At 46.8% G+C, this 26,307-nt stretch overlaps 1 protein-coding gene across 1 annotated transcript; it reads right to left on the bottom strand.

Annotated features, from left to right (window-relative positions):
- Nucleotides 1–274: 274 nt before the first annotated feature.
- RPL35 (ribosomal protein L35) lies at nucleotides 275–6,663 on the bottom strand. The gene is made up of 4 exons (XM_063936880.1): nucleotides 6,563–6,663; nucleotides 4,781–4,917; nucleotides 2,827–2,908; nucleotides 275–459 (listed from the first exon to the last, which is right to left on the bottom strand). Exons 1-4 carry the CDS (start codon nucleotides 6,563–6,565, stop codon nucleotides 310–312), a joined length of 372 nt encoding a protein of 123 aa, XP_063792950.1. The 5' UTR covers nucleotides 6,566–6,663; the 3' UTR covers nucleotides 275–309.
- Between the last annotated feature and the right edge of the window lie 19,644 nt (nucleotides 6,664–26,307).

A 26,307-nucleotide genomic window follows, 5' to 3' on the forward strand; every position in this document is an offset into this window, starting at 1 on the left:
TCTTAGTGCCAATGGCTCCTAGTGGACCCGTCTATACCCCATGGTACTAATGTGGACCCCAGCATACTCTAGGACGTAAGAGAAATAGGGGGTTTTCTATAGTAGAATATGGCAGGCAATAGCAATCCTCAAACTGTTATACTTTATAAAATATCTTATCACTTGATTGTACTGTAAAGTGTTCCACCACAGCAGAATTACTACAGCTTTGTGCGAGACTTTGCTCCGTCACCTGCAGCGTATTTTGATGCTTTTTATTGAGACACAACAGCAATTCATATACCGAAAAGATTTTATTTAGGACATGACTTATGCCTTGACAGCAAACTTGCGCACGGCATACAGGCGGTCTTTTCTCTGCTGTTTCTTGGTCCTCAGAGACTCCTCGTGCTTGTTTAGCCTGCGCCTCAGTGCTCTGGTCTTCTTTGGCCTCAGATCCAAAGGCTTGTATTTCTTGCCCTGTTAAGAAAGTATATACGTTTTACAAATATACAAGAGCACTTTTGTAAAAGGCTAAAATAAATGGAAAGTCAGATATACACTGCCACTCATACATCCAGATAGACATGAGCAGCCTTCTGAAAGTTAAACGCAAAAAGTTGCTAGGGTTAGTGTTACATTTTACTTGCTGTTAAATGTTAGCAAGACATTGTGCCAAAAGTTATGGGATAGGTGCCTAGTATCCTACCTACTCTAGCCTGGCAGAGTACAGCAACTCAACATGGCAGATACCAGAAGTATTGGGATTGAAAAATGATCAATCCCAGGATTGGCTTCTTTTCAATGTGTCCCACTCCCTCCTCCTGCTCAGCTCAGATAACTCACCCTAACCTGGACGATAGGCAGGCGGGCCACTTATTGTGAGGTGCAAGGCGGCGGTGAGGTCAGTCCGGCAGGAGGCTGCGCAGCATGGCCTCTGACTTCAGGTCATGCTGCACAGTGCGCACAGCCGGGGCAAGGGGGAGCAGGGCAGCGTCTGAGCCCGAGGATGTTCAACGCTGCCGAGCATAGAAAAAACTAAGGTGGTGGCCAAAACCCAAAATCCCCAGGATCAGAAACTCCAATCCCAGGATTGAATCCTGCCCAATTTAGGCCATGATCCCGCCAATTCCAGGATTGGCCACCATACTCTGGAGGGATGTTAACCCATGCCATCTGGATAGCTTCCCACAGCTCCATGATATTTGTAGGTGTAGGATCTTAGGTGCAAATAGGACTCTCCATCACGTCCCATAAATACTCGACTGTGTTCATGTTGGGCAAATGTGGTGGCTACACCATGCCTCGGAACTCTCCAGAATGCTCTTAAAACCAATTCTAGACAACTCGAAGGTCAGTGACAGTGCATTATCCTGCTGTAATATTCCATCATTGTGGGGGTACATGAAGTGCTGCAAATGACCCAAACACTGCAATGTAGCTGTTACTTGTTCAGGCAACCAGCGTTATGGAATAATCACCAGCTATCCAGGGGTCTGTGCCACACCTGAACCCTACCATCAGCCCGAAACAACTGAAACAGTGATTCACTGGATCACGCCACATATTGCCAGTCATCCAGGGTCTAATTAGAGACATCACAAGCCCAGGTGAGGCGCTGTATCCAGTGTCCTAGTGTTAACAGGGGAACTTTGGCAGGTCTTCTGCTCCTATATCCCATGGAAGCTAAAAAACACTGCATTGACCTACTGGATATCCATCTGGAACCTCATGCATTGAATGTGGACGTGATTTGTGCCAGTGCCACTTGTCTGTTACCATGGACAATTCTGTCCAGAAGCCGCTGTCACAATCATTAAGCACCAGTGGTCAGCAAATGCCTGTCCAAGTGGGTGGTAATGCCCTCCATGAGGTATTTATAGTTCACGTGACATTATAAATCAAGGAATGTTGCATGTCTGCACAACTTCAGAAATGGAACGTCCCATCTGTCAGGCACAAACTACAGAAACATGTCAATAAACTGCACCTAATATGGTTGGGTACAGCCAAGATTTGCATATGGAACATCCAGTATTAGTGACACAATGTATTCACCAAGCAGCGTCAACACCTTTACACAGGGGAAAGCAGACTGCCACCTGGTGTAAGTTACTATAGCAAGAACAGATTCACACTGCAGCCATAAAGCAAGCGCAGTGCTGGGTGACTGTCTTGCGACATCTGAAAACCAAACACTGGATTCAATTCTTTCATCGAGACAAGATAGTGTTGCGATTTTATTCATTTTCTGTAATATGAAAGCCGCTAATGCTTCTCCTTTCAAGGTTCACCTGTCACCTAAACATGGCCTCTTCAGGAAGATTGAGTCTAGTTACTGACCAGATATTCATGTACTGCTTCCCAATAGCCATAGGCTAAATTGTCAGGTGTTAATCAGTGACACTACCACAGAACGTAAATGGTTTAACCATATTCACCAAATCTATGTATAAAAATGGCAATTGTGCAATTTATCAAACTCCCAAAACCTATTGTTTTCTCAGATAGCCAATGCAAGGCTTCCTTTCCTGCTCTTGTTCACAATTGTGCCTGCTCCTGGCAGTATAAACTTTCGCTGCTCCAGACAACAGCACAAGTACAGAGTTCTACATCTGCTAGAGAAGCTCTCTCAGCACACTGATAAAGGGATGTTACTTTTCAGGGGCCCCAGTAATCATAAATAGGCCCTTAATGAAATTACAAATTTTAACCTACAGTATAACTGTTCCACTATTGAACATCATAATATAACCTGGTTTGATTCCGTGTATATTGGTGCAATGCTTACAGGTAGAGGGTAAGAGGAATTTGCATATTCTCAAACAGGTAAAAATTACCACTCACTTTGTAAAACTTCCTTAAGTTTTCTTTTTGTGTCTGGTTGATTACGGTCAGGACTCTGGCAATGGACTTGCGGACGACACGACTGAAAGGAGATTAAGAATAAAAAAAGTAAGGAATAAACTTAAGTGAAAGGAGAAGAGCGCCAAAGCCCATTTGTTTTACACTGTAAGGCATAGCCAACTATGACACACGGACCATGCTAGACAGTCATTTAAGTTACATCGTAAGTGCACAAAATATAGGTACCCACAGCACTGGGGGCATGAGTTCTAGGCAACAATAAAATACTAACGCTGATTGAAAGGTATTGAATGGTTATAACCAGATACATTGTGATCTTTTCAGTTTAGGAGGGGAAGGGATGGTGCTGTGGTTGGGTGACAGCAGCCCAGCTGCAGAATTCTCTTCTGGTGTTCCAAGGATTATAAAAGGAAATAAATGAAACAATCCTTAATGCAGTTGTTTCCAAACTTTTTTGAATCACGGCGCCCTAGAACATAAGAATTTTTTTCACGGCACCCCTAAGCCAAAAATTTCTTATTGAGAAATTTAGAAAGATATTACATTAAGTAGATCGCGTTTATTTGTCATCCTTAGGGTCAGTTGTGTGGTGAGGGACAAGATTTGCTTCCGATTGGCCACATTTTATGACTGGCAGCCACCAGCACTGGTTTTGCCTATTATATTGACCTTGAATAATTTGAATTGGTCCTGGACCACCAACCCAGGACACCCCTGCAAGTGTCCCGAGGCACCCCAGGGAGCCACGGCACACAGTTTGGGAACCTCTGCCTTAGTGTGCTACCATGTTGACCGAGTACCCCGAATCCCTCAAATGTCCCCTAAAAGTTGAGATCTATATACCGTATATACTAGAGTATAAGCCGACTTTTTCAGCACTTTTTTTTGTGCTGAAAAAGCCACCTCGGCTTATACTCGAGTCAGTGGCAGTGCAGTGTGACAGGCAGAGCAGTGTGAAGGAGGGACACGGAGCGCACAGCGCGCGCCTCTCCTGTGTCCCTCCTGCATCTCCGGCGGCAGCAGCCGCGGGTCTATTAAAGGAAGTACCCGTTCGTGACATCTGATCACGAACCGGCACTTCCTTTAATAGACCCGCCGCAGCCGCCGGAGATGCAGGAGGGACACAGGAGAGGCGCGCGCTGTGCGCTCCGTGTCCCTCCTTCAGAAGACAGAGCGGGATCGACGGAGGGTTAAGCTACAGGCACTGGGGGAGCATATTTGGCACTTGGGGAGGGGGCATATCTGGCAGCATGAGGGGCATATCTGTCGGACTGTCAAGAGCCAATGGGGTGCAGCCACCATTTGTAAGATATGTGCACACACCACAACATGGCTGAAGTGCAGAACTGTGGAGGGGGCGGGGGAATTAACGGTCTATGCCAGTGGTTCTCAAGTACAATCCCCAAAGCACCCAAACAGTCCAGGTTATAGGAAAATCACTGCTTGTGCACCGATGGCATAATCAAACTGACTGAAGTGCTAAGTCACCTGCACCTAAAATATCCTTAAAACCCAGACTGTTGAGATACCTTGAGGACCGCAGTTGGGAGACACTGGCCTATGCAATCGTCCACTAGTTACTGTACATAAAGGAGAAGATTATCTGTGCTTACAAGCTCTAAGATAAAGGCTTAGGCCATTATAGATTCCAGGTGCATTTAAGAAATTAGCCAACTAAAAGATTTTGGGTACACACAGAGATTGCTTAGATTTTAAGAACATATCTCTCAGTGTGTATTCCCATAGCGATAGCGATGCGCGGCCCCTAACGTCGTATGTCCCACATCGCTCGTTTCACCCGCTGGTTGAAATGAGCACCCCCCTCGCTCAGCACACATCTCTCCCCGTGTGTACTGCCCTTAAGTCCTTCAATCCTATCGTTAAGACCAGGCCTTGCATTCTGATGTAAGAATTCCTCAGTGCATGTACTCACATCTTGGACAGCTTTGAAGCAGCACCTCCTGTCACCTTAGCAACTCTAAGCTGAGACAGTTCTACTTTGAGGTCATCCAGCTGCTTCAACAGCTCCTCCTTTTTCTTACCGCGCAGGTCTCGGGCCTTAATCTTTGCCTGTAAAATGAGTTTAAGAGATATAAACATGTTTTTATTAGGCATAATAAAGTTTTACCACAACTTTCAAGTGTTACACGATATAGCCAAGAACCCCCATCCATGTGAAGGAAAACTGAAATGAAGGCAATGTGTTTTAATGAACGTTGAATGAATATAAACGACAGTGTTTACAGCCTCTGTTTATAATCATGCAGCTGTGACAAGAAATCACAGTCAAGTCACAAGTATAGTAAACAGGGAGGCAAATCTTTATAGGCCCAACACACTTGGTCGATTTCAACGATTAACGACCATCGTCCAAATTGGCTTACTATGCAGAACGAGGGAAAACCAACGACGAACGACCGCGGGTACGCGCATTGTTCATGCATTCACACTGATCGGTATGAACGATTTATCTTTCATTACTGAACGAGATCGTTCATATTGCCCACACACATCAGCAAGTGCGTAGGGCCCTTAAGTGATGCTCAATTACACACATCAGCCATATACAGTACCAACAGCATCACAAGATTCCTTGTGCACCAATTAGGGGTGCAAGGAAAAGCATGCAATGTGGATGAATGCAGTATGTGGATAACTGTTGATCTGATCAAGTGTTGCAAGCAGTGAAAAAAATTTTTTATAGTACACATACACAAAATGTAAGGCGAACAGACTCATTTAGTATAATTTACTTTCACAGCCAATTAAACACATGCCATTGGAAATAATTTTATCAGGTGTCACAATGGACTCACCTTTTCCAACTAAGCATCTGACTGAGCCCCATCACCAGATATTTCACAATGCTGCAGAAGTTCCTAAACGTGGCCCGCAAGTAAGCCTAACAATCCAGGTTTTAAGGCTACCCATGGTTAAATCAAATTGACCAAAGTACAAATAAACTCACCTGCGTTCAAGCATGCATAGCCTTAAAACCTGTAATCATCCCAACATTACAGGTTTTAAAGGTTAAGATACCTTGAGAGCAGAGTTTAGGATCCACTGTACTAGCCTATTCCTTTTGCATGGTACCTATCTCAATAACCAACATAAACAGCACAAGCCTGTTTGTGTGGCTGGAGAGGACTCCCAACTAATAACATATTCCCCTGTACATGTCTACAGAGCCCACCGTGTGATTAGTGACAGGACTGACCTGCTACAGCATCCACAGTAAGCAACAAACACACACACACACACACACACACCAGGTGCAGGCCATGCTGGGATCTGTGGTCCTACAGCCACTAGAGCAGGGATAGGCAGCGTGTGGCACTTCAGCTGCTGTGGAACTGCACATCCCAGCAAACTCTGCCGCAGTTATGCTACTGCGGCAGAGTAAGCTGGGATGTGTAGTTCCACAGCAGCTGCCTCTGCTCTACCTGATACTCCTGACCTAGAGAGACACAAACGCCCGGCCCTGCAGTACAGGGACACTACGTCAGCGGCCATGACACCCCGGCCTTACTGAGATACATAGGGAGGCCCCAGAAACACACATCCTTCTCCTCATCCCCTCCCCGCACAGAGACAATACAGCCCCCGCCGCACTCCGCACACTCTCTGCCACACACCGGCAGGACATAACCGACGAGCACGGACCCCGAACCCAAGGATGGCGGTGGATAGTCCCAGACCAGCGCCGCTCACTCACCATTATCACCGCCGGCTACCAGAGGAAAGGGAGGGGGCAGCCTGCTGCAGAGTTCTTCCGGGTGACGGACTCTACCATTATGAAGACACCAGGCTGTGGGGGGACGCAATGGTACATTCCGAAGGTAACCGGACCAGGGGTGCTATTACAATGCAATGTGATTGTGTACACAACACAAGAGCAGTCAGTGTTGTTATAATTATTATTATCATTCATGTAATTATTACCAATTGCCTTATTTGCACACGAAGCGTCACAATTTAAAAGCTTCTCTACACAGTTGTTCTCCGAAATTGTCTTTTTTTCCCATTTGAGCTTTAAACTTAAATTATGAAACTGGCAAAATTGATCTTGTAGAGAAATGTAATTTTCTCTGACGTTCCAAGTGGATGCTGGGACTCCGTAAGGACCATGGGGAATAGCGGCTCCGCAGGAGACTGGGCACAACTAAAAGAAAGCTTTTGGTCTAACTGGTGTGCACTGGCTCCTCCCTCTATGACCCTCCTCCAGACTTCAGTTAGAATCTTGTGCCCGACTGAGCTGGATGCACACTAGGGGCTCTCCTGAGCTCCTAGAAAAATAAGAATTTACTCACCGGTAATTCTATTTCTCGTAGTCCGTAGTGGATGCTGGGAACTCCGTAAGGACCATGGGGAATAGCGGGCTCCGAAGGAGGCTGGGCACTCTAGAAAGATCTTAGACTACCTGGTGTGCACTGGCCCCTCCCACTATGACCCTCCTCCAAGCCTCAGTTAGGTACTGTGCCCGGACGAGCGTACACAATAAGGAAGGATTTTGAATCCCGGGTAAGACTCATACCAGCCACACCAATCACACCGTACAACTCGTGATATGAAACACAGTTAACAGTATGAAACAATAGAGCCTCTCAACAGATGGCTCAACAATAACCCGATTTAGTTAACCATAACTATGTACAAGTATTGCAGATAAACCGCACTTGGGATGGGCGCCCAGCATCCACTACGGACTACGAGAAATAGATTTACCGGTGAGTAAAATCGTATTTTCTCTGACGTCCTAGTGGATGCTGGGAACTCCGAAAGGACCATGGGGATTATACCAAAGCTCCCAAACGGGCGGGAGAGTGCGGATGACTCTGCAGCACCGAATGAGAGAACTCAAGGTCCTCCTCAGCCAGGGTATCACATTTGTAGAATTTTTGCAAACGTGTTTGCCCCTGACCAAGTAGCTGCTCGGCAAAATTGTAAAGCCGAGACCTCTCGGGCAGCCGCCCAAGATGAGCCCACCTTCCTTGTGGAATGGGCATTGACAGATTTTGGCTGTGGCAGGCCTGCCACAGTATGTGCAAGCTGAATTGTACTACAAATCCAACGAGCAAAAGTCTGCTTAGAAGCAGGAGCACCCAGCTTGTTAGGTGCATATAGGATAAACAGCGAGTCAGATTTTCTGACTCTAGCCGTTCTGGAAACATATATTTTCAGTGCCCTGACAACGTCTAGCAACTTGGAGTCCTCCAAGTCCCTAGTAGCCTAGGCACCACAATAGGCTGGTTCAGGTGAAACGCTGACACCACCTTTGGGAGAAACTGGGGACGAGTCCTCAATTCTGCCCTATCCATATGGAAAATCAAATAAGGGCTTTTACAAGACAAAGCCGCCAACTTTGATACTCGCCTGGCAGAAGCCAAGGCCAATAACATAACCACCTTCCACGTGAGATATTTCAGATCCACGGTTTTTAGTGGTTCAAACCAATGTGATTTTAAGAAACTCAACACCACGTTGAGATCCCAAGGTGCCACAGGAGGCACAAACGGGGGCTGACTCTGCAGCACTCCTTTTATAAATGTCTGAACTTCAGGTACTGAAGCTAGTTCTTTTTGAAAGAAAAATCGACAGAGCCGAGATCTGTACCTTAATGGAACCCAATTTAAGGCCCATAGTCACTCCTGCTTGCAGGAAATGCAGAGATCGACCTAGTTGAAATTCCTCTGTTGGGGCCCTTTCGGCCTCACACCATGCAACATATTTTCGCCATATGCGGTGATAATGAGTTGCTGTAACCTCTTTCCTGGCTTTAGTAAGCGTAGGAATGACTTCCTCCGGAATGCCCTTTTCCTTCAGGATCCGGCGTTCAACCGCCATGCCGACAAACGCAGCCGCGGTAAGTCTTGGAACAGACAGGGCCCCTGCTGCCGCAGGTCCTGTCTGAGTGGCAGAGGCCATGGGTCCTCTGATATAAATTCTTGAAGTTCTGGGTACCAAGCTCTTCTTGGCCATCCACGAGTATCGTTCTTACTCCTCGCCTTCTTATTATTCTCAGTACCTTTGGTATGAGAGGCAGAGGGGAGAACACATAAACCGACTGGTACACCCACGGTGTTACCAGAGCGTCCATAGCTATCGCCTGAGGGTCCCTTGACCCGGTGCAATATCTTTTATAGCTTTTTGTTGAGGCGGGACGCCATCATGTCCACCTGTGGCCTTTCCCAATGGTGTACAATCCTATTGGAAGACTTCTGGAGGAAGTCCCCATTATCCCGGGTGGAGGTCGTGTCTGTTGAGAAGATCTGCTTCCCAGTTGTCCACTCCGGGAATGAACACTGCTGACAGTGCTAACACATGATTTTCCGCCTATCGGAGAATCCTTGTGGCTTCTGCCATCGCCATCCTGCTTCTTGTGCCGCCCTGTTGGTTTACATGGGCGACTGCCGTGATGTTGTCTGATTGGATCAGTACCGGCTGGTTTTGAAGCAGAGGCCTTGCCGGCCTCAGGGCATTGTAAATGGCCCTCAGGTCCAGAATATTTATGTGTAGGGAAATAACCTGACTTGACCAAAGTCCCTGGAAATTTCTTCCCTGTGTGACTGCCTCCCAGCCTCAAAGGCTGGAATCCATGGTCACTAGGACCTAGTCCTGTATGCCGAACCTGCGGCCCTCTTGAAGATGGGCACTCTGCAGCCACCACAGTAGAGATACCCTGGTCCTTGGAGACAGGGTTATCAGCCTATGCATCGGAAGATGCGATCCGGACCACTTGTCCAACAGGTCCCTCTGAAAAGTTCTTGTATGGAACCTGCCTAATGGGATTGCTTCGTAGGAAGCTACCATTTTTCCCAGGACTCGCGTGCAATGATGCACCGCTACCTATTTTGGCTTCAGGAGGTCTCTGACTAGAGATGACAACTCCTTGGCTTTCTCCTCCGGGAGAAACACTATTTCTGGTTTATGTCCAGAACCATCCCCAGGAACAGTAGACGTGTCATAGGAACCAGCTGTGACTTTGGACTGTTTAGAATCCAACCATGCTGTTGTAGCACTTTCCAAAATAGTGCTACCCCGACTACCAACTGCTCCTTGGACCTCGCCCTTATAACGAGATTGTCCAAGTACGGGATAATTACAACTCCCTTTTTTTGAAGGAGTATCAACATTTCGGCCATTACCTTGATAAAAACACCCTCTGTGCCATGTACAGTCCAAACGGCAGTGTCTGGACTTGGTAATGGTAATCCTGTACCACAAATCTGAGGTACTCCTGGCGAGGATGGTAAATGGGGACATGCAGGTAAGCATCCTTGATGTCCCAGGATACCATGTAATCCCCCTCGTCCAGGCTTGGAATAACCGCCCTGAGCGATTCCATCTTGAACTTGAATTTTTGTGTTCAAGGATTTTAAATATAAAATGGGTCACACCGAACCATGCGGTTTCGGTACCCCAACCCGTGTGGAATAGTAACCCCGTCCTTGTTGAAGTAGGGGCATGAAAGGATTCGCCCCTCTATTCTTTAACCCTCGATGTGATGGCCTCTCAGACGTCTGGGAGTGTAAACCTTCATGCTATGAGTTACATGCACAACACAAGCAGTAAAAATTCACACTGTTTATTTAATAAATTACAGCGTACTATATAGAAAAGAAACATGGGTGTATACAATATGTGCAAGCATATGATTGGATAAATAGAAGTAGCATACGACATTACATGCAGGATATTTTAGTAACACACAGAAGTAACAGTTTTGATCTGGTATGTAATTGTCCTTGAAGATAAGACACACACAAGCCTTATATTATATGAACAGACAAAGGCATCTTGTAGAGAGTGCGTACGTGTCTATTCAAACACATAACAATTCATATAGCATGTTTAACCCTTCAATCCCCTCTTAGAATCATGATTATTATATAACATGATTCTTGAGTGAGGCTCCTTTCTTGTTCCTCCAGTTCTTGAGATATTGGACATAATCGTCGGGTCCCTTACTATCAGAGGAGGTGACAGGACTGGTGGTTATATCATAGTACATCAGGGCCTTATCAATGCCTTTGGAGGTAAGTTTCTTTCCACAGGGAATTACACAATAAACTATAATGCCTACAAGAATTAAAGTTACAAGTATGAATATGCTTATTTGCACAAGAGCCTGTTTCCAATTTTCAAACCACCCAAAATATTGGCTCCATGGGTTATCAATACCTGAATTTTTCTTAAGTTCTATGGATAAGGTTTCTAACTTGTTTATGGCTAAAGTAACCTTACCATTGGGACCAGTGTTGTCAGGAATATATGTACAACAGCCTTCCACCTTACTAATGTAAACACATGTACCGCCTTTTTCTGCTAGGATCATGTCAAGGGCCATTCTATTTTGGAATGTCATTTGGGAAGTGGCTTCTAGCTGTTCAGCTATACCTTTAAGAGCATCTTTGGTATCATTAACAAATCTTTGTTGATTATAATATATATAATTAATCCAGGCTACGTTTTTATTTACAGTTACTATAGGAAACAATGACTCAAAACCCGCAGCCACCTCATCTCTAGCTTTGAACTCATTTGGAACACCTCTTGGGACCCCTATAGCATCAATGTATACGTGGGGGTCAAAGCTACCTCCTGGGAGTGCTCTTTTCTTTCGATTAGCAGGAGTATTAGAGGGAGGAGTGGGGTCATCGGTGATCATTAGGAGTGGCATTATGACTTTGGCCAGGGCACACTCACCATACCATGGTGTGTCTAATTTAATTCTAAGCTTCATATCCCCACATATGTAATAAATGTCGCCTAATGATCTAGTTTGGTTGACTAAAACAGTTGTTCTTTTATTTGCACAATACCCTGGTGGGAAGGTTTTTAAATTTCTCCCTGTGGTGGTGTTAGATGTATAACAGGTATAGTTTCCAGGATATATGGTTATGGTGCTTCCTGGGTTGGGATTTTTTGACAATATGGGATATTCCCTTTTCCACATTTCGCACTGACTGTCATTTGTTTTGGTGTCATTAAAAAGGCTGAAAAAAACAATTTTCCTGTTCTAGGGGTATATTAAGGGGCACTGTACCTAGGTGGGGCCTAGATTTGCCACAGACATAACAGTTGCTTTTATTGTGTTTGTTGTCAGCAAGTTTAGGGAACATGAAATAATCAAGGATGTATGTGGCTACGTGTGTATTGGAGGAATTGTACCACAAGGTGGGGACCCCATCTGTTTGTGTGATGTCGACTTCACATATTGTGAGGTGAATGAGGGCCAGTAGGGCTATCGAGATAGTCCCCAGGATAGAGATAGGGGGCAGGTTCTTCATCGTTTTCTGTTCTTCTGTCTTCGCTAGGTGGGAGGTCAGGGCTGTCTGCCCCGGTTCGTACCTCACTGGAATCACTTGCTTCCCTCTCTAGGTCTGGTCTAGGAACCTTTTTTACTCGGGATGCATGGATCCAGGTAGGACTTTCCTCTGTCAGGACTGCTGTTCGGGTAACTGCTACGACCTCTGTCTCTGGACCATAGGTGAAGTCTCCTGGGCTCTTGTTCCTGGGGAGCACCTTCACCACGACTCTGTCTCTGACTTTAAAGGGGTGTGTAGGTTCCTGTGGATTCAAAGGGTTTTTACAAACAACCTCATGTTCAATTTCATTCAGTTTTGTTATCAGGGACCTGACATACTCTTCTCTGATGAGTTCTAGATCTCCTTCCTGTATTACTAGTGGTTTCTTAGCCCAGGGTGTAGGAAAAGGGTCTACCCATTAGTATTTCAAAGGGTGAGTATCCTAGAGTTTTCTGTGGGGTATTCAAGATGCTGGTGTTTAGCTTTATTAGGGTTGTTCCTGAGGCAAGTGATGCATCTGCTAACATACTGGTCCACAAGTGATTTGGCATTAGTAACATAAAAATCATTGGTTAGTAGGAGGAGTGTTGTGGCTTCACCACGGTGACCAACACCACGGCACTGGGCAACGAGCAAAGGGGCACTGGACTGGGGTATACAGGGTTTCCCCTCTTTGCAGATTAATCCTGATTTAGGATTTTTTCTGCAGAATTGGGTAAGTCCAGTCGGAGAGATCAGTATTAGTCGCAGCAGCTTGAAGTTGAGTGAGCAGATGGACGCTGTCAAGGGAGGGACATGCTCTAGTGAGTGCAATGAGTTCTGCAGCTTGCGCGGACTGATAAGGTATTGGCAGGGTTTCCAACACAGTGTCAGGGAGGGTGACAATGGCATAGCCAGCCTGGTATGTATTGTCATTGGGCCTACTACAGGAGCCGTCAACAAAAACTATGTCTGCGCCTGGTATGGGAACGGGAGACATGTCAAGTCTGGGAGAAGTTTCAGCTTCAATGGAAGCAGCACAGTCATGTAGGTCGGGTGGTTCATCCTCGGGACCTTTCAAGCCTAAAAGGGCATTGAGAATGGGTGCAGGGCCAGAAGAACTAGCAGTGTACTTAATGGTAAGGGTAGGGTTACTCAAAAGGAGTACTTCATATCCACTAAGGCGTTGTGCTGACATGTGCTGTGTGTGTAAGCCTTTAAGTATTGCCAGGACATCATGTGTGGTGTGGAGTACTGTGATGTGGCCTAAAGTGAGGGTAGTGGCCATTTCTGCAACCATTGCACAGGCTGCCAAAGCCCTGAGGCAGGCAGGCATACCTTGCACAGACACTGGCATGACTTTGGAAAAAAATGCCACGGGGCGCAACTTCCCTCCATGAAACTGTGTGAGCACCCCCGCCATGGTTTTACAATTGTCCCTTGCATATAGATGGAAAGGTAGCACATAATTGGGGAGGCCAAGTGCCGGACTTTTTTATCAACATACATTTTAAACTTTCATATGCAGTTAACATTTCTTGTGACCATTGTACAGTTTTAGGTTTGTCCTTCAGTGTGGCTTGTCTCAAAATGTTATCATAATAAGAGCAATCAGATATCCACTGTCTGCAGTAATTTACCATACCCAGGAAGGACAGTAGTTCCTTCTGGGTAGTTGGGGTGACCAGGCCCAATACAGACTGTATGCGTTGTGGACTGACTTTCCTCTCTCCCTGAGTGAGCACAAAACCTAAGTAATGAACATGCTTTTTACACCATTGCATTTTTGTTTTGAACACCTTGTGTCCACATTCACAAAGCCAGTTTAGTAATGAAACACCATCCTCTCGGCAGGCCTCCTCAGTTTTACTACAGAGCAGCAGATCATCTGCATACTGTAGCAGGACTGAACCATGGTGAGGTTGCCAGGGCCTCAATGTGGCCTGGAGACAACAGGTGCGTCAATAATCTGCACCAGGTAAGTTGTTTACCCTCAAAAGAAAAGGCAAAAAGTAATTGTGTCTGTGAATCTACAGGTATGCTGAAAAAGGCATTCTTCAAATCAAATACAGAGAAGAACGCAGCATCTGCAGGGATTGCAGAAATGAGTGAGTTTACATCTGGAACAATTGGTGCAATTGGGACAATTAACTGATTGATCGCTCTGAGATCCTGTACAAATCTTATACTGCCATCAGCTTTGGCAACAGGGTTCACAGGAGTACAGTATGGTGATACAATATGTCTGAGAATACCCTGTTGTAAGAATTGCTGTATCATGGGGCGGAGACCTTCTATCTTTTCTGGTGAGAGGGGATACTGCATAGGTCAGAACACAAAACACTGGTTGTTGCACCGCTGTCCACTAAAAAGGGAATTTTACTTCCATTTATAATAAGTGGCAGCAGAGGTGAATCTTTACTATGACGGGTGAGTTGAATAAAGGCTGGGATACCCTCCTCCGGGCCCCGTCAGTGCGCGGGGTCTTTGGAATCTTCCCTGACTGCGGGGTTGGTTCTGTCTGTCAAAGCGTCTGGAGTTCTGATAGTTATGAGTGGGTGCAGGTTTCTTTACATCAAAACACCCTGCAGCCTCTTTCTCATATAAATGTATAGCTGCGTCCTTTGCAAGCTTTGCGCAAATAAGATATACAGCCATCGAGGGTAATAGTGGGCTTGGGACAGTGTTTTACTATTATCTAAACTCTGGGTTATTGGTGCGTTAGGGATAGAGCTAGTGGACGCATCCTCCAGCAGTGGAGTTGGAGGCGATCCCATCTGGTGTGAAAGGGTTACTGCTGCCAAGAGATCTGTGTCCTCAAGCGCAGGATACATTGGAATGCAAGGGGGAGGCGAGAGGGATTTCAAAGACTTACAGTTTCTCACTGCCTCGCTTCTGTGCTGTTGGAAACTGACATTTTTTTTTTTTAATCCTCCATATAGAAAAGGTAATTACTGCCTTCCCGTAGGAATGGGTCCTGTCCTGCTTTCTCTGTCCATCCCGCTAAATTATCCACCCATGGGTTAACTAAGTAATACTCTGAGGTAGAGTTGCGGGCGACATACATCTTGCATGTCTCACCAGGGAGGGGCGGGGGATATGTAGTTTTTTTACTCTGACTAGAGCCCATTGTCAGACAGTAATATAAATCAACAGTACAACTTTAAAAGAAAATATCTAAAATATACAACACTCTACTTACTATACATGCATCAGCTTAACCAGTTAATTAGTCATTGACAATATCACAATATTATCTGTATAGTGAGAACATGAAATCTTTTGACGTGTACGATACTTACCATTCGTACAAGATGTCAGAAAAATACAGCGTTTTAAACAGGAAGCAGGAAAAGTGTTTGAGTAAAGATATCTGGCAGACGAAAACTTACCAGCCGTCTGGACCAAATATAAGAACTTATCTCACTACAAACATACAAGAATATATAGACGATCAAATCGAGGTATTCTATACGTTACGTATAGACCCCAGGTCTATTTTTAAGTATCCCAGATACTAACGTCACGTTATGTATAGACTCCCAGGTCTATTTTAAGTATCCCAGATACTAACGTCTTTGGAGAATTGCGCTTGGACCCCTGGTCCCTTCTCAGACGTATCTTTAAGTCCCAGACATTAAAGATGTTTGGTCACGTGTTCCCAGAACACTGACACGGATTCAGCTTCAGTGTATGACCGCAATCCCGTATAGCAAAGACAGACAATAATTTCTCTATCTTACCATTCGGGGACGATCACTGAATCGCGGACGTAGCCCCCACTTGAAAGGATTCGCCCCTCTATTCTTTAACCCTCGATGTGATGGCCTCTCAGACGTCTGGGAGTGTAAACCTTCATGCTATGAGTTACATGCACAACACAAGCAGTAAAAATTCACACTGTTTATTTAATAAATTACAGCGTACTATATAGAAAAGAAACATGGGTGTATACAATATGTGCAAGCATATGATTGGATAAATAGAAGTAGCATACGACATTACATGCAGGATATTTTAGTAACACACAGAAGTAACAGTTTTGATCTGGTATGTAATTGTCCTTGAAGATAAGACACACACAAGCCTTATATTATATGAACAGACAAAGGCATCTTGTAGAGAGTGCGTACGTGTCTATTCAAACACATAACAATTCATATAGCATGTTTAACCCTTCAGGGCACCTTGAGTATTACCTGCTGGGAATACCGCTTATTAATTGCCTCTAGCACAGCCTCCCTGCCTGAGGGAGTTGTCAGCAAGGCATATTTTAGGAAACGGCTGGGGGGAGACATCTCGAATTCCAGCTTGTACCCCTGAAATACTACTTGAAAGAAACAGGGATCCACCTGTGAGCGAGCCCACTAATTGCTGAAATTTTTGAGACGGCCCCCCACCGTACCTGGCTACACCTGTGGAGCACCCGCGTCATGGTGTGGCCTCACAGGAGGCGGGGGAAGAATCTTGATTCTGGGAACAGGCTGACTGGTGCAGCTTTTTTCCCTCTACCCTTGTCTCTGTACAGAAAGGAAGCGCCATTTGACCCGCTTGCTTTTCTGAAGCCGAAAGGACTGTACCTTTGTCTGTGAGGAAACCTGAGTTAAAATTATTTCTTCCCAGCAGTTGCTGTGGATACGAGGTCCCAGAGACCATCCCCAAATAATTCCTCACCCTTATAAGGCTCTCTATGCGCTTTTTAAGTCAGCATCACCTGTCCAGTGACAGGTCTCTAATACCCTCCTGACAGAATGGACATTACATTTATTTTGGATGCCAGCCGGCAAAATATCCCTCTGTGCATCCCCCATATATAAGACGACGTCTTTAATATGTTTTTATGTTTTCCAACTAGTATCCCTGTTTGACAGGGTCACCGACCACGCTGCAGCAGCACTATCTGCAGGTCTCAGTCTAGTACCTGAGTGTGTAAATACAGACTTCAGGATAGCCTCCTGTTTTTTATCAACAGGTACCTATTAAAGTGGCCGTATCCTAAGACGGCAGTGCCACCTTTTTTGACAAATGTGTGAGCGCCTTATCCACCCTAGGGGATATCTCCCAGCGTAACTTATCCACCTGGCGGGAAAGGGTACGCCATCAGTAACTTTTTATAAATTACCAGTTTCTTAACGGGGGAACCCACGCTTTCACACACTTCATTTATTCATCTGATCGGGGAACAAAACACTGCCTGTTTTTTCTCCCCAAACCTAAAACCCATTTTTAGAGGTGCTTGGGTTAAAGTCAGAAATGTATAACACATTTTTTATTGCCGGGATCACGTCACGGATGTTCCTAGTGGATTGTGTATATGTCTCCACCTTGTCGACACTGGAGTCAGACTCCGTGTCGACATCTGTGTCTGCCATCTGAGAGAGCGGGCGTTTTTGAGCCCCTGATGGCCTTTGAGACGCCTGGGCAGGCGCGGGCTGCGAAGCCGGCTGTCCCACAGCTGTTACGTCATCCACCCTTTTATGTAAGGAGTTGACACTGTCGGTTAATACCTTTCACCTATCCATCCACTCTGGTGTCGGCCCCACAGGGGGCGACATCACATATATCGGCCTCTGTTCTGTCACCATATAAGCTTCCTCATTCAACATGTCGACACAGCCGTACCGACACACCGCAGACACACAGGGAATGCTCTAAACGAGGACAGGACCCACAAAAGCCCTTTGGGGGGACAGAGTAAGAGTATGCCAGCACACACCAGAGCGCTATATATATATATAGGGACTAACTGAGTTATGTCCCTAATAGCTTTTATATAATATACTGTATACAGTGCCAATTTTAATGCCCCCCCTCTCTTTTCCCTCTTACTGTACTGTAGAATTGCAGGGAAGAGCCAGGGAGCTTCCCTCCAGCCGAGCTGTGAGGGAAAAATGGCGCCAGTGTGCTGAGGAGATAGGCTCCGCCTGGAATTCTGGCAGGGGTATTTACCTCATATATAGCCCCTGGGGCCATATATTGAGGTATTTTAGCCAGCCAAGGTGTTTTTATTGCTGCCTCAGGGCGCCCCCCCCAGCGCCCTGCACCCTCAGTGACCGGAGTGTGAAGTGTGTGAGAGGAGCAATGGCGCACAGCTGCAGTGCTGTGCGCTACCTTGGTGAAGACAGAGTCTTCATGCCGCCGATTTTCCGGACCAACTTCTTGCTTCTGGCTCTGTAAGGGGGACGGCGGCGCGGCTCCGGGACCGAACATCAAGGCTGGGCCTGCGGTCGATCCCTCTGGAGCTAATGGTGTCCAGTAGCCTAAGAAGCCCAATCCGGCTGCAAGCAGGCGAGTTCGCTTCTTCTCCCCTTAGTCCCTCGCTGCAGTGAGCCTGTTGCCAGCAGGTCTCACTGAAAATAACAAATTCTAAGACTATAACTTTCTAAGAGCTCAGGAGAGCCCCTAGTGTGCATCCAACCTCGGCCTGGCACGAAATCTAACTGAGGCTTGGAGGAGGGTCATAGTGGGAGGGGCCAGTGCACACCAGGTAGTCTAAGATCTTTCTAGAGTGCCCAGCCTCCTTCGGAGCCCGCTATTCCCCATGGTCCGTACGGAGTTCCCAGCATCCACTAGGACGTTAGAGAAAGAAAGTATATTTTAGGTTTTTTATTTTCAGTGAGATCTGCTGGCAACAGACTCACTGCTACGAGGGACTAAGGGGAGAAGAAGCAAACCTACCTGACTGGAGATAGTTTGGGCTTCTTAGGCTACTGGACACCATTAGCTCCAGAGGGATCGAACACAGGACCCGACCTCGATCGTTCGGTCCCGGAGCCGCGCCGCCGTCCCCCTTACAGAGCCAGAAGCATGAAGATGGTCCTGGAAATCGGCGGCAGAAGACTTCGGTCTTCAACAAGGTAGCGCACAGCACTGCAGCTGTGCGCCATTGCTCCTCATGCACACCTCACACTCCGGTCACTGATGGGTGCAGGGCGCTGGGGGGGGGGCGCCCTGAGCAGCAATATGAATACCTTGGCTGGCAAAAAATCACAATATATAGTCCCAGAGGCTATATATGTGATAAATACCCCTGCCAGAATCCATAAAAAAAGCGGGAGAAAAGTCAGACGAAAAAGGGGCGGGGCTATCTCCCTCAGCACACTGGCGCCATTTTTCCCTCACAGCTCCGCTGGAAGGATCGCTACCTGGCTCTCCCCTGCAGTTTCAAGCAACAGAAGGGTAAAAAAGAGAGGGGGGGCACTAAATTTAGGCGCAGCAATATATATATATAAGCAGCTACAAGGGAAAACACTCAGTTATAGTGTTAATCCCTGTGTTATATAGCACTCTGGTGTGTGCTGGCATACTCTCTCTCTGTCTCCCCAAAGGGCTTTGTGGGGTACTGTCCTCTGTCAGAGCATTCCCGGTGTGTGTGTGGTGTGTCGGTACGGCTGTGTCGACATGGTTGATGAGGAGGCTTATGTGGAGGCGGAGCAGATGCCGATAAATGTGATGTCACCCCCTGCGGGGCCGACACCTGAGTGGATGGTTATGTGGAAGGAATTACGTGACAGTGTCGACTCCTTACATAAAAGGTTTGACGACATACCAAATATGGGACAGCCGGCTTCTCAGCCTGTGCCTGCCCAGGCGTCTCAAAAGCCATCAGGGGCTCTAAAACGCCCGCTACCTCAGATGGCAGACACAGATGTCGACACGGATACTGACTCCAGTGTCGACGACGATGAGACTAATGTAACTTCCAATAGGGCCACACGTTACATGATTGAGGCTATGAAAAATGTGTTGCACATTTCTGATGTTACCCCAGGTACCACAAAAAAGGGTATTATGTTTGGAGAGAAAAAACTACCAGTAGTTTTTCCTCCATCTGAGGAGTTAAATGAAGTGTGTGTAGAAGCGTGGGCTTCCCCCGATAAGAAACTAGTAATTTCTAAAAGGTTACTAATGACGTACCCTTTCCCGCCAGAGGATAGGTCACGTTGGGAAACATCCCCTAGGGTGGATAAAGCGCTCACACGCTTGTCAAAGAAGGTGGCACTACCGTCTCCGGATACGGCGGCCCTAAAGGAACCTGCTGATAGAAAGCAGGAGGCTATCCTGAAGTCTGTATATACACACACAGGTATTATACTGAGACCAGCTATTGCTTCAGCATGGATGTGCAGTGCTGCAGCTGCGTGGTCAGATTCCCTGTCGGAAAATATTGATACCCTAGACAGGGACACTATATTGCTAACCGTAGAGCATATTAAAGACGCAGTCTTATACATGAGAGATGCACAGAGGGATATTTGCCGGCTGGCATCTAAAATAAGTGCAATGTCCATTTCTGCCAGGAGAGGGTTATGGACTCGGCAGTGGACAGGTGATGCAGATTCTAAAAGGCACATGGAAGTTTTGCCTTATAAGGGTGAGGAGTTGTTCGGGGATGGTCTCTCGGACCTCGTTTCCACAGCAACAGCTGGGAAGTCTGCATTTTTACCCCATGTTCCCTCACAGCCAAAGAAAGCACCGTATTATCAGGTACAGTCCTTTCGGCCCCATAAGGGCAAGCGGGTTAAAGGCGCGTCCTTTCTGCCCAGAGGCAGAGGTAGAGGGAAAAAGCTGCAGCATACAGCCTGTTCCCAGGAGCAAAAGTCCTCCCCCGCTTCCTCTAAGTCCACCGCATGATGCTGGGGCTCCACAGGCGGAGCCAGGTACGGTCGGGGCCCGTCTCAAAAATTTCAGCAATCAGTGGGCTCGCTCACGGGTGGATCCCTGGATCTTTCAAGTAGTATCTCAGGGGTACAAGCTGGAATTCGAGACGTCTCCCCCGCGCCGTTTCCTCAAATCTGCCTTGTCAACAACTCCCTCAGGCAGGGAGGCAGTGCTAGAGGCAATTCACAAGCTGTATACCCAGCAGGTGATAGTCAAGGTGCCCCTACTTCAACAAGGACGGGGTTACTATTCCACAATGTTTGTGGTACCGAAACCGGACGGTTCGGTGAGACCCATTTTAAATTTGAAATCCTTGAACACATATATAAAAAAATTCAAGTTCAAGATGGAATCGCTCAGGGCGGTTATTGCAAGCCTGGACGAGGGGGATTACATGGTATCACTGGACATCAAGGATGCTTACCTGCATGTCCCCATTTACCATACTCACCAGGAGTACCTCAGATTTGTGGTACAGGATTGTCATTACCAATTCCAGACGTTGCCGTTTGGTCTATCCACGGCTCCGAGGATCTTTACCAAGGTAATGGCCGAAATGATGATACTCCTTCGAAAGAAGGGAGTTTTAATTATCCCGTACTTGGACGATCTCCTGATAAAGGCGAGGTCCAGGGAGCAGTTGTTAGTCGGGGTAGCACTATCTCGGGAGGTGCTACAACAGCACGGCTGGATTCTAAATATTCCAAAGTCACAGCTGGTCCCTACGACACGTCTACTGTTCCTGGGGATGGTTCTGGACACAGAACAGAAAAAAGTGTTTCTCCCGGAGGAGAAGGCCAAGGAGCTGTCATCTCTAGTCAGAGGCCTCCTAAAACCAAAACAGGTGTCGGTGCATCACTGCACGCGGATCCTGGGAAAGATGGTAGCTTCCTACGAAGCAATCCCATTCGGCAGGTTCCATGCAAGAACCTTTCAGTGGGACCTGTTGGACAAGTGGTCCGGATCGCATCTTCAGATGCATCGGCTGATAACCCTGTCTCCAAGGACCAGGGTGTCTCTGCTGTGGTGGCTGCAAAGTGCTCATCTTCAAGAAGGCCGCAGATTCGGCATACAGGACTGGGTCCTGGTGACCACGGATGCCAGCCTTCGAGGCTGGGGGGCAGTCACACAGGGAAGAAACTTCCAAGGACTATGGTCAAGTCAGGAGACTTCCCTACACATAAATATTCTGGAACTGCCCTAAGTCAGGTAAAACCCCTGCTTCAAAACCAGCCGGTACTGATCCAGTCAGACAACATCACAGCGGTCGCCCATGTAAACCGACAGGGCGGCACGAGAAGCAGGACGGCGATGGCAGAAGCCACAAGGATTCTCCGATGGGCGGAAAATCACGTGTTAGCACTGTCAGCAGTGTTTATTCCGGGAGTGGACAACTGGGAAGCAGACTTCCTCAGCAGGCACGACCTCCACCCGGGAGAGTGGGGACTTCATCCAGAAGTCTTCCAACTGATTGTAAACCGTTGGGAAAGGCCACAGGTGGACATGATGGCGTCCCGCCTAAACAAAAAGCTAGAAAGATATTGCGCCAGGTCAAGAGACCCGCAGGCGATAGCTGTGGACGCTCTAGTGACACCTTGGGTGTACCGGTCGGTTTATGTGTTCCCTCCTCTTCCTCTCATACCAAAGGTACTGAGGATAATAAGGAGAAGAGGAGTAAGAACTATACTCATTGTTCCGGATTGGCCAAGAAGAGCTTGGTACCCGGAACTTCAAGAAATGATCTCAGAGGACCCATGGCCTCTGCCGCTCAGACAGGACCTGCTGCAGCAGGGGCCCTGTCTGTTCCAAGACTTACCGCGGCTGCGTTTGACGGCATGGCGGTTGAACACCGGATCCTAAAGGAAAAGGGCATTCCGGAGGAAGTCATTCCTACGCTGATTAAAGCTAGGAAAGAAGTGACCGCAAACCATTATCACCGCATATGGCGAAAATATGTTGCGTGGTGTGAGGCCAGGAAGGCCCCAACGGAGGAATTTCAGCTGGGCCGTTTTCTGCACTTCCTACAGTCAGGGGTGACTATGGGCCTAAAATTGGGTTCCATTAAGGTCCAGATTTCGGCTCTATCGATTTTCTTCCAGAGAGAACTGGCTTCACTACCTGAAGTTCAGACTTTTGTTAAGGGAGTGCTGCATATTCAGCCCCCTTTTGTGCCTCCAGTGGCACCTTGGGATCTCAACGTGGTGTTGGATTTCCTAAAGTCACATTGGTTTGAGCCACTTAAAACCGTGGAATTGAAATATCTCACGTGGAAAGTGGTCATGTTGTTGGCCTTGGCTTCGGCCAGGCGTGTATCAGAATTGGCGGCTTTGTCATGTAAAAGCCCTTATCTGATTTTCCATATGGATAGGGCAGAATTGAGGACTCGTCCCAAATTTCTCCCTAAGGTGGTATCAGACTTTCATCTGAACCAACCTATCGTGGTGCCTGCGGCTACTAAAGACTTGGAGGCTTCCAAGTTGTTGGACGTAGTCAGCGCCCTGAGAATTTATGTTTCCAGGACAGCTGGAGTCAGAAAGACTGACTCGCTATTCATCCTGTATGCGCCCCACAAGTTGGGTGCACCTGCTTCAAAGCAGACTATTGCTCGCTGGATCTGTAGTACGATTCAGCTTGCACATTCTGCGGCTGGACTGCCGCATCCTAAATCGGTAAAAGCCCATTCCACGAGGAAGGTGGGCTCTTCTTGGGCGGCTGCCCGAGGGGTCTCGGCTCTTCAACTTTGCCGAGCAGCTACTTGGTCGGGGTCAAACACATTTGCTAAATTCTACAAGTTTGACACCCTGGCTGAGGAGGACCTAGAGTTTGCCCATTCGGTGCTGCAGAGTCATCCGCACTCTCCCGCCCGTTTGGGAGCTTTGGTATAATCCCCATGGTCCTTACGGAGTCCCAGCATCCACTTAGGACGTCAGAGAAAATAAGAATTTACTCACCGGTAATTCTATTTCTCGTAGTCCGTAGTGGATGCTGGGCACCCATCCCAAGTGCGGATTGTCTGCAATACTTGTATATAGTTATTGTTTAACTAAAGGGTTATTGTTGAGCCATCTGTTGAGAGGCTCAGTTGTTGTCATACTGTTAACTGGGTATTGTATCACGAGTTATACGGTGTGATTGGTGTGGCTGGTATGAGTCTTACCCGGGATTCAAAATCCTTCCTTATTGTGTCAGCTCTTCCGGGCACAGTTTCCCTAACTGAGGTCTGGAGGAGGGGCATAGAGGGAGGAGCCAGTGCACACCAGTTAGACCAAAAGCTTTCTTTTAGTTGTGCCCAGTCTCCTGCGGAGCCGCTATTCCCCATGGTCCTTACGGAGTCCCAGCATCCACTACGGACTACGAGAAATAGAATTACCGGTGAGTAAATTCTTAATATTGTATCACTACAACCCATATAATTTAGGGGGTATCCAATTATCTGCAGTAATTGACCACAGCTAATGGATTGGCCAGGGGCTATCCAGTTGGTCCAGATGCCGACACACCTATCAGGGATAAGCATAATGCATGATAACATATGGGTCTGGATAGTTATCGCAGACCCAATGTGTTTTCTCCCAAAAACTGAACTTTTTTGCTTGATAAAAAATGGACTATAATTGTACAGCCCGTTAATGACCATCGGTCAAAAATCGCACTATCAGTCTGTTTTTATCGGCTTAAAACTTAGTGCCACTAATTGTATACCCCCTCAAAAAATAAAATACATATCTCTGAATAGAAATTAAAAAAAATTTTTATCGTAATAAAATGTTTAAAACCTCAAAATATAGCAAACGGGGAAGGAAACACCATTTATTTTGCTTTTACACTATTTGTTCTAAAACTATTAATCCACAAATGGTAAAATGTTTGTAGTGAACCAGCCGTACTTGAGAAAACCTATTTTTAATTTCTCTAACGTCCTAGTGGATGCTGGGGACTCCGTAAGGACCATGGGGAATAGACGGGCTCCGCAGGAGACAGGGCACTTTAAGAAAGAATTTGGATTCTGGTGTGTTCTGGCTCCTCCCTCTATGTCCCTCCTCCAGACCTCAGTTTTGAATCTGTGCCCGGACGAGCTGGGTGCTACTTAGTGAGCTCTCCTGAGCTTGCTATAAGAAAGTATTTTGTTAGGTTTTTTATTTTCAGGGAGATCTGCTGGCAACAGACTCCCTGCATCGTGGGACTGAGGGGAGAGAAGTAGAGATGTGCACCAGAAATTTTTCGGGTTTTGTGTTTTGGTTTTGGGTTCGGTTCCGTGGCCGTGTTTTGGGTTCGAACGCGTTTTGGCAAAACCTCACCGAATTTTTTTTGTCGGATTCGGGTGTGTTTTGGATTCGGGTGTTTTAAAAAAAAAACAACCTAAAAAACAGCTTAAATCATAGAATTTGGGGGTCATTTTGATCCCAAAGTATTATTAACCTCAATAACCATAATTTCCACTCATTTTCAGTCTATTCTGAACACCTCACACCTCACAATATTATTTTTAGTCCTAAAATTTGCACCGAGGTCGCTGGATGACTAAGCTCAGCGACCCAAGTGGCCGACACAAACACCTGGCCCATCTAGGAGTGGCACTGCAGTGTCACGCAGGATGGCCCTTCCAAAAAACACTCCCCAAACAGCACATGACGCAAAGAAAAATGAAAGAAAAAAGAGGTGCAAGATGGAATTGTCCTTGGGCCCTCCCACCCACCCTTATGTTGTATAAACAGGACATGCACACTTTAACCAACCCATCATTTCAGTGACAGGGTCTGCCACACGACTGTGACTGAAATGACGGGTTGGTTTGGACCCCCACCAAAAAAGAAGCAATTAATCTCTCCTTGCACAAACTGGCTCTACAGAGGCAAGATGTCCACCTCATCATCATCCTCCGATTCATCACCGTGTACATCCCCCTCCTCACAGATTATCAATTCGTCCCCACTGGAATCCACCATCACAGCTCCCTGTGTACTTTGTGGAGGCAATTGCTGCTGGTGAATGTCTCCATGGAGGAATTGATTATAATTAATTTTAATGAACATCATCTTCTCCACATTTTCTGGAAGTAACCTCGTACGCCGATTGCTGACAAGGTGAGCGGCGGCACTAAACACTCTTTCGGAGTACACACTTGTGGGAGGGCAACTTAGGTAGAATAAAGCCAGTTTGTGCAAGGGCCTCCAAATTGCCTCTTTTTCCTGCCAGTATACGTACGGACTGTCTGACGTGCCTACTTGGATGCGGTCACTCATATAATCCTCCACCATTCTTTCAATGGAGAGAGAATCATATGCAGTGCCAGTAGACGACATGTCCGTAATCGTTGTCAGGTCCTTCAGTCCGGACCAGATGTCAGCATCAGCAGTCGCTCCAGACTGCCCTGCATCACCGCCAGCGGGTGGGCTCGGAATTCTGAGCCTTTTCCTCGCACCCCCAGTTGCGGGAGAATGTGAAGGAGGAGATGTTGACAGGTCGCATTCCGCTTGACTTGACAATTTTCTCACCAGCAGTTCTTTGAACC

This window comes from Pseudophryne corroboree, chromosome 8 (genome assembly GCF_028390025.1).
Source record: "Pseudophryne corroboree isolate aPseCor3 chromosome 8, aPseCor3.hap2, whole genome shotgun sequence".
Lineage (NCBI taxonomy): Eukaryota > Metazoa > Chordata > Amphibia > Anura > Myobatrachidae > Pseudophryne > Pseudophryne corroboree.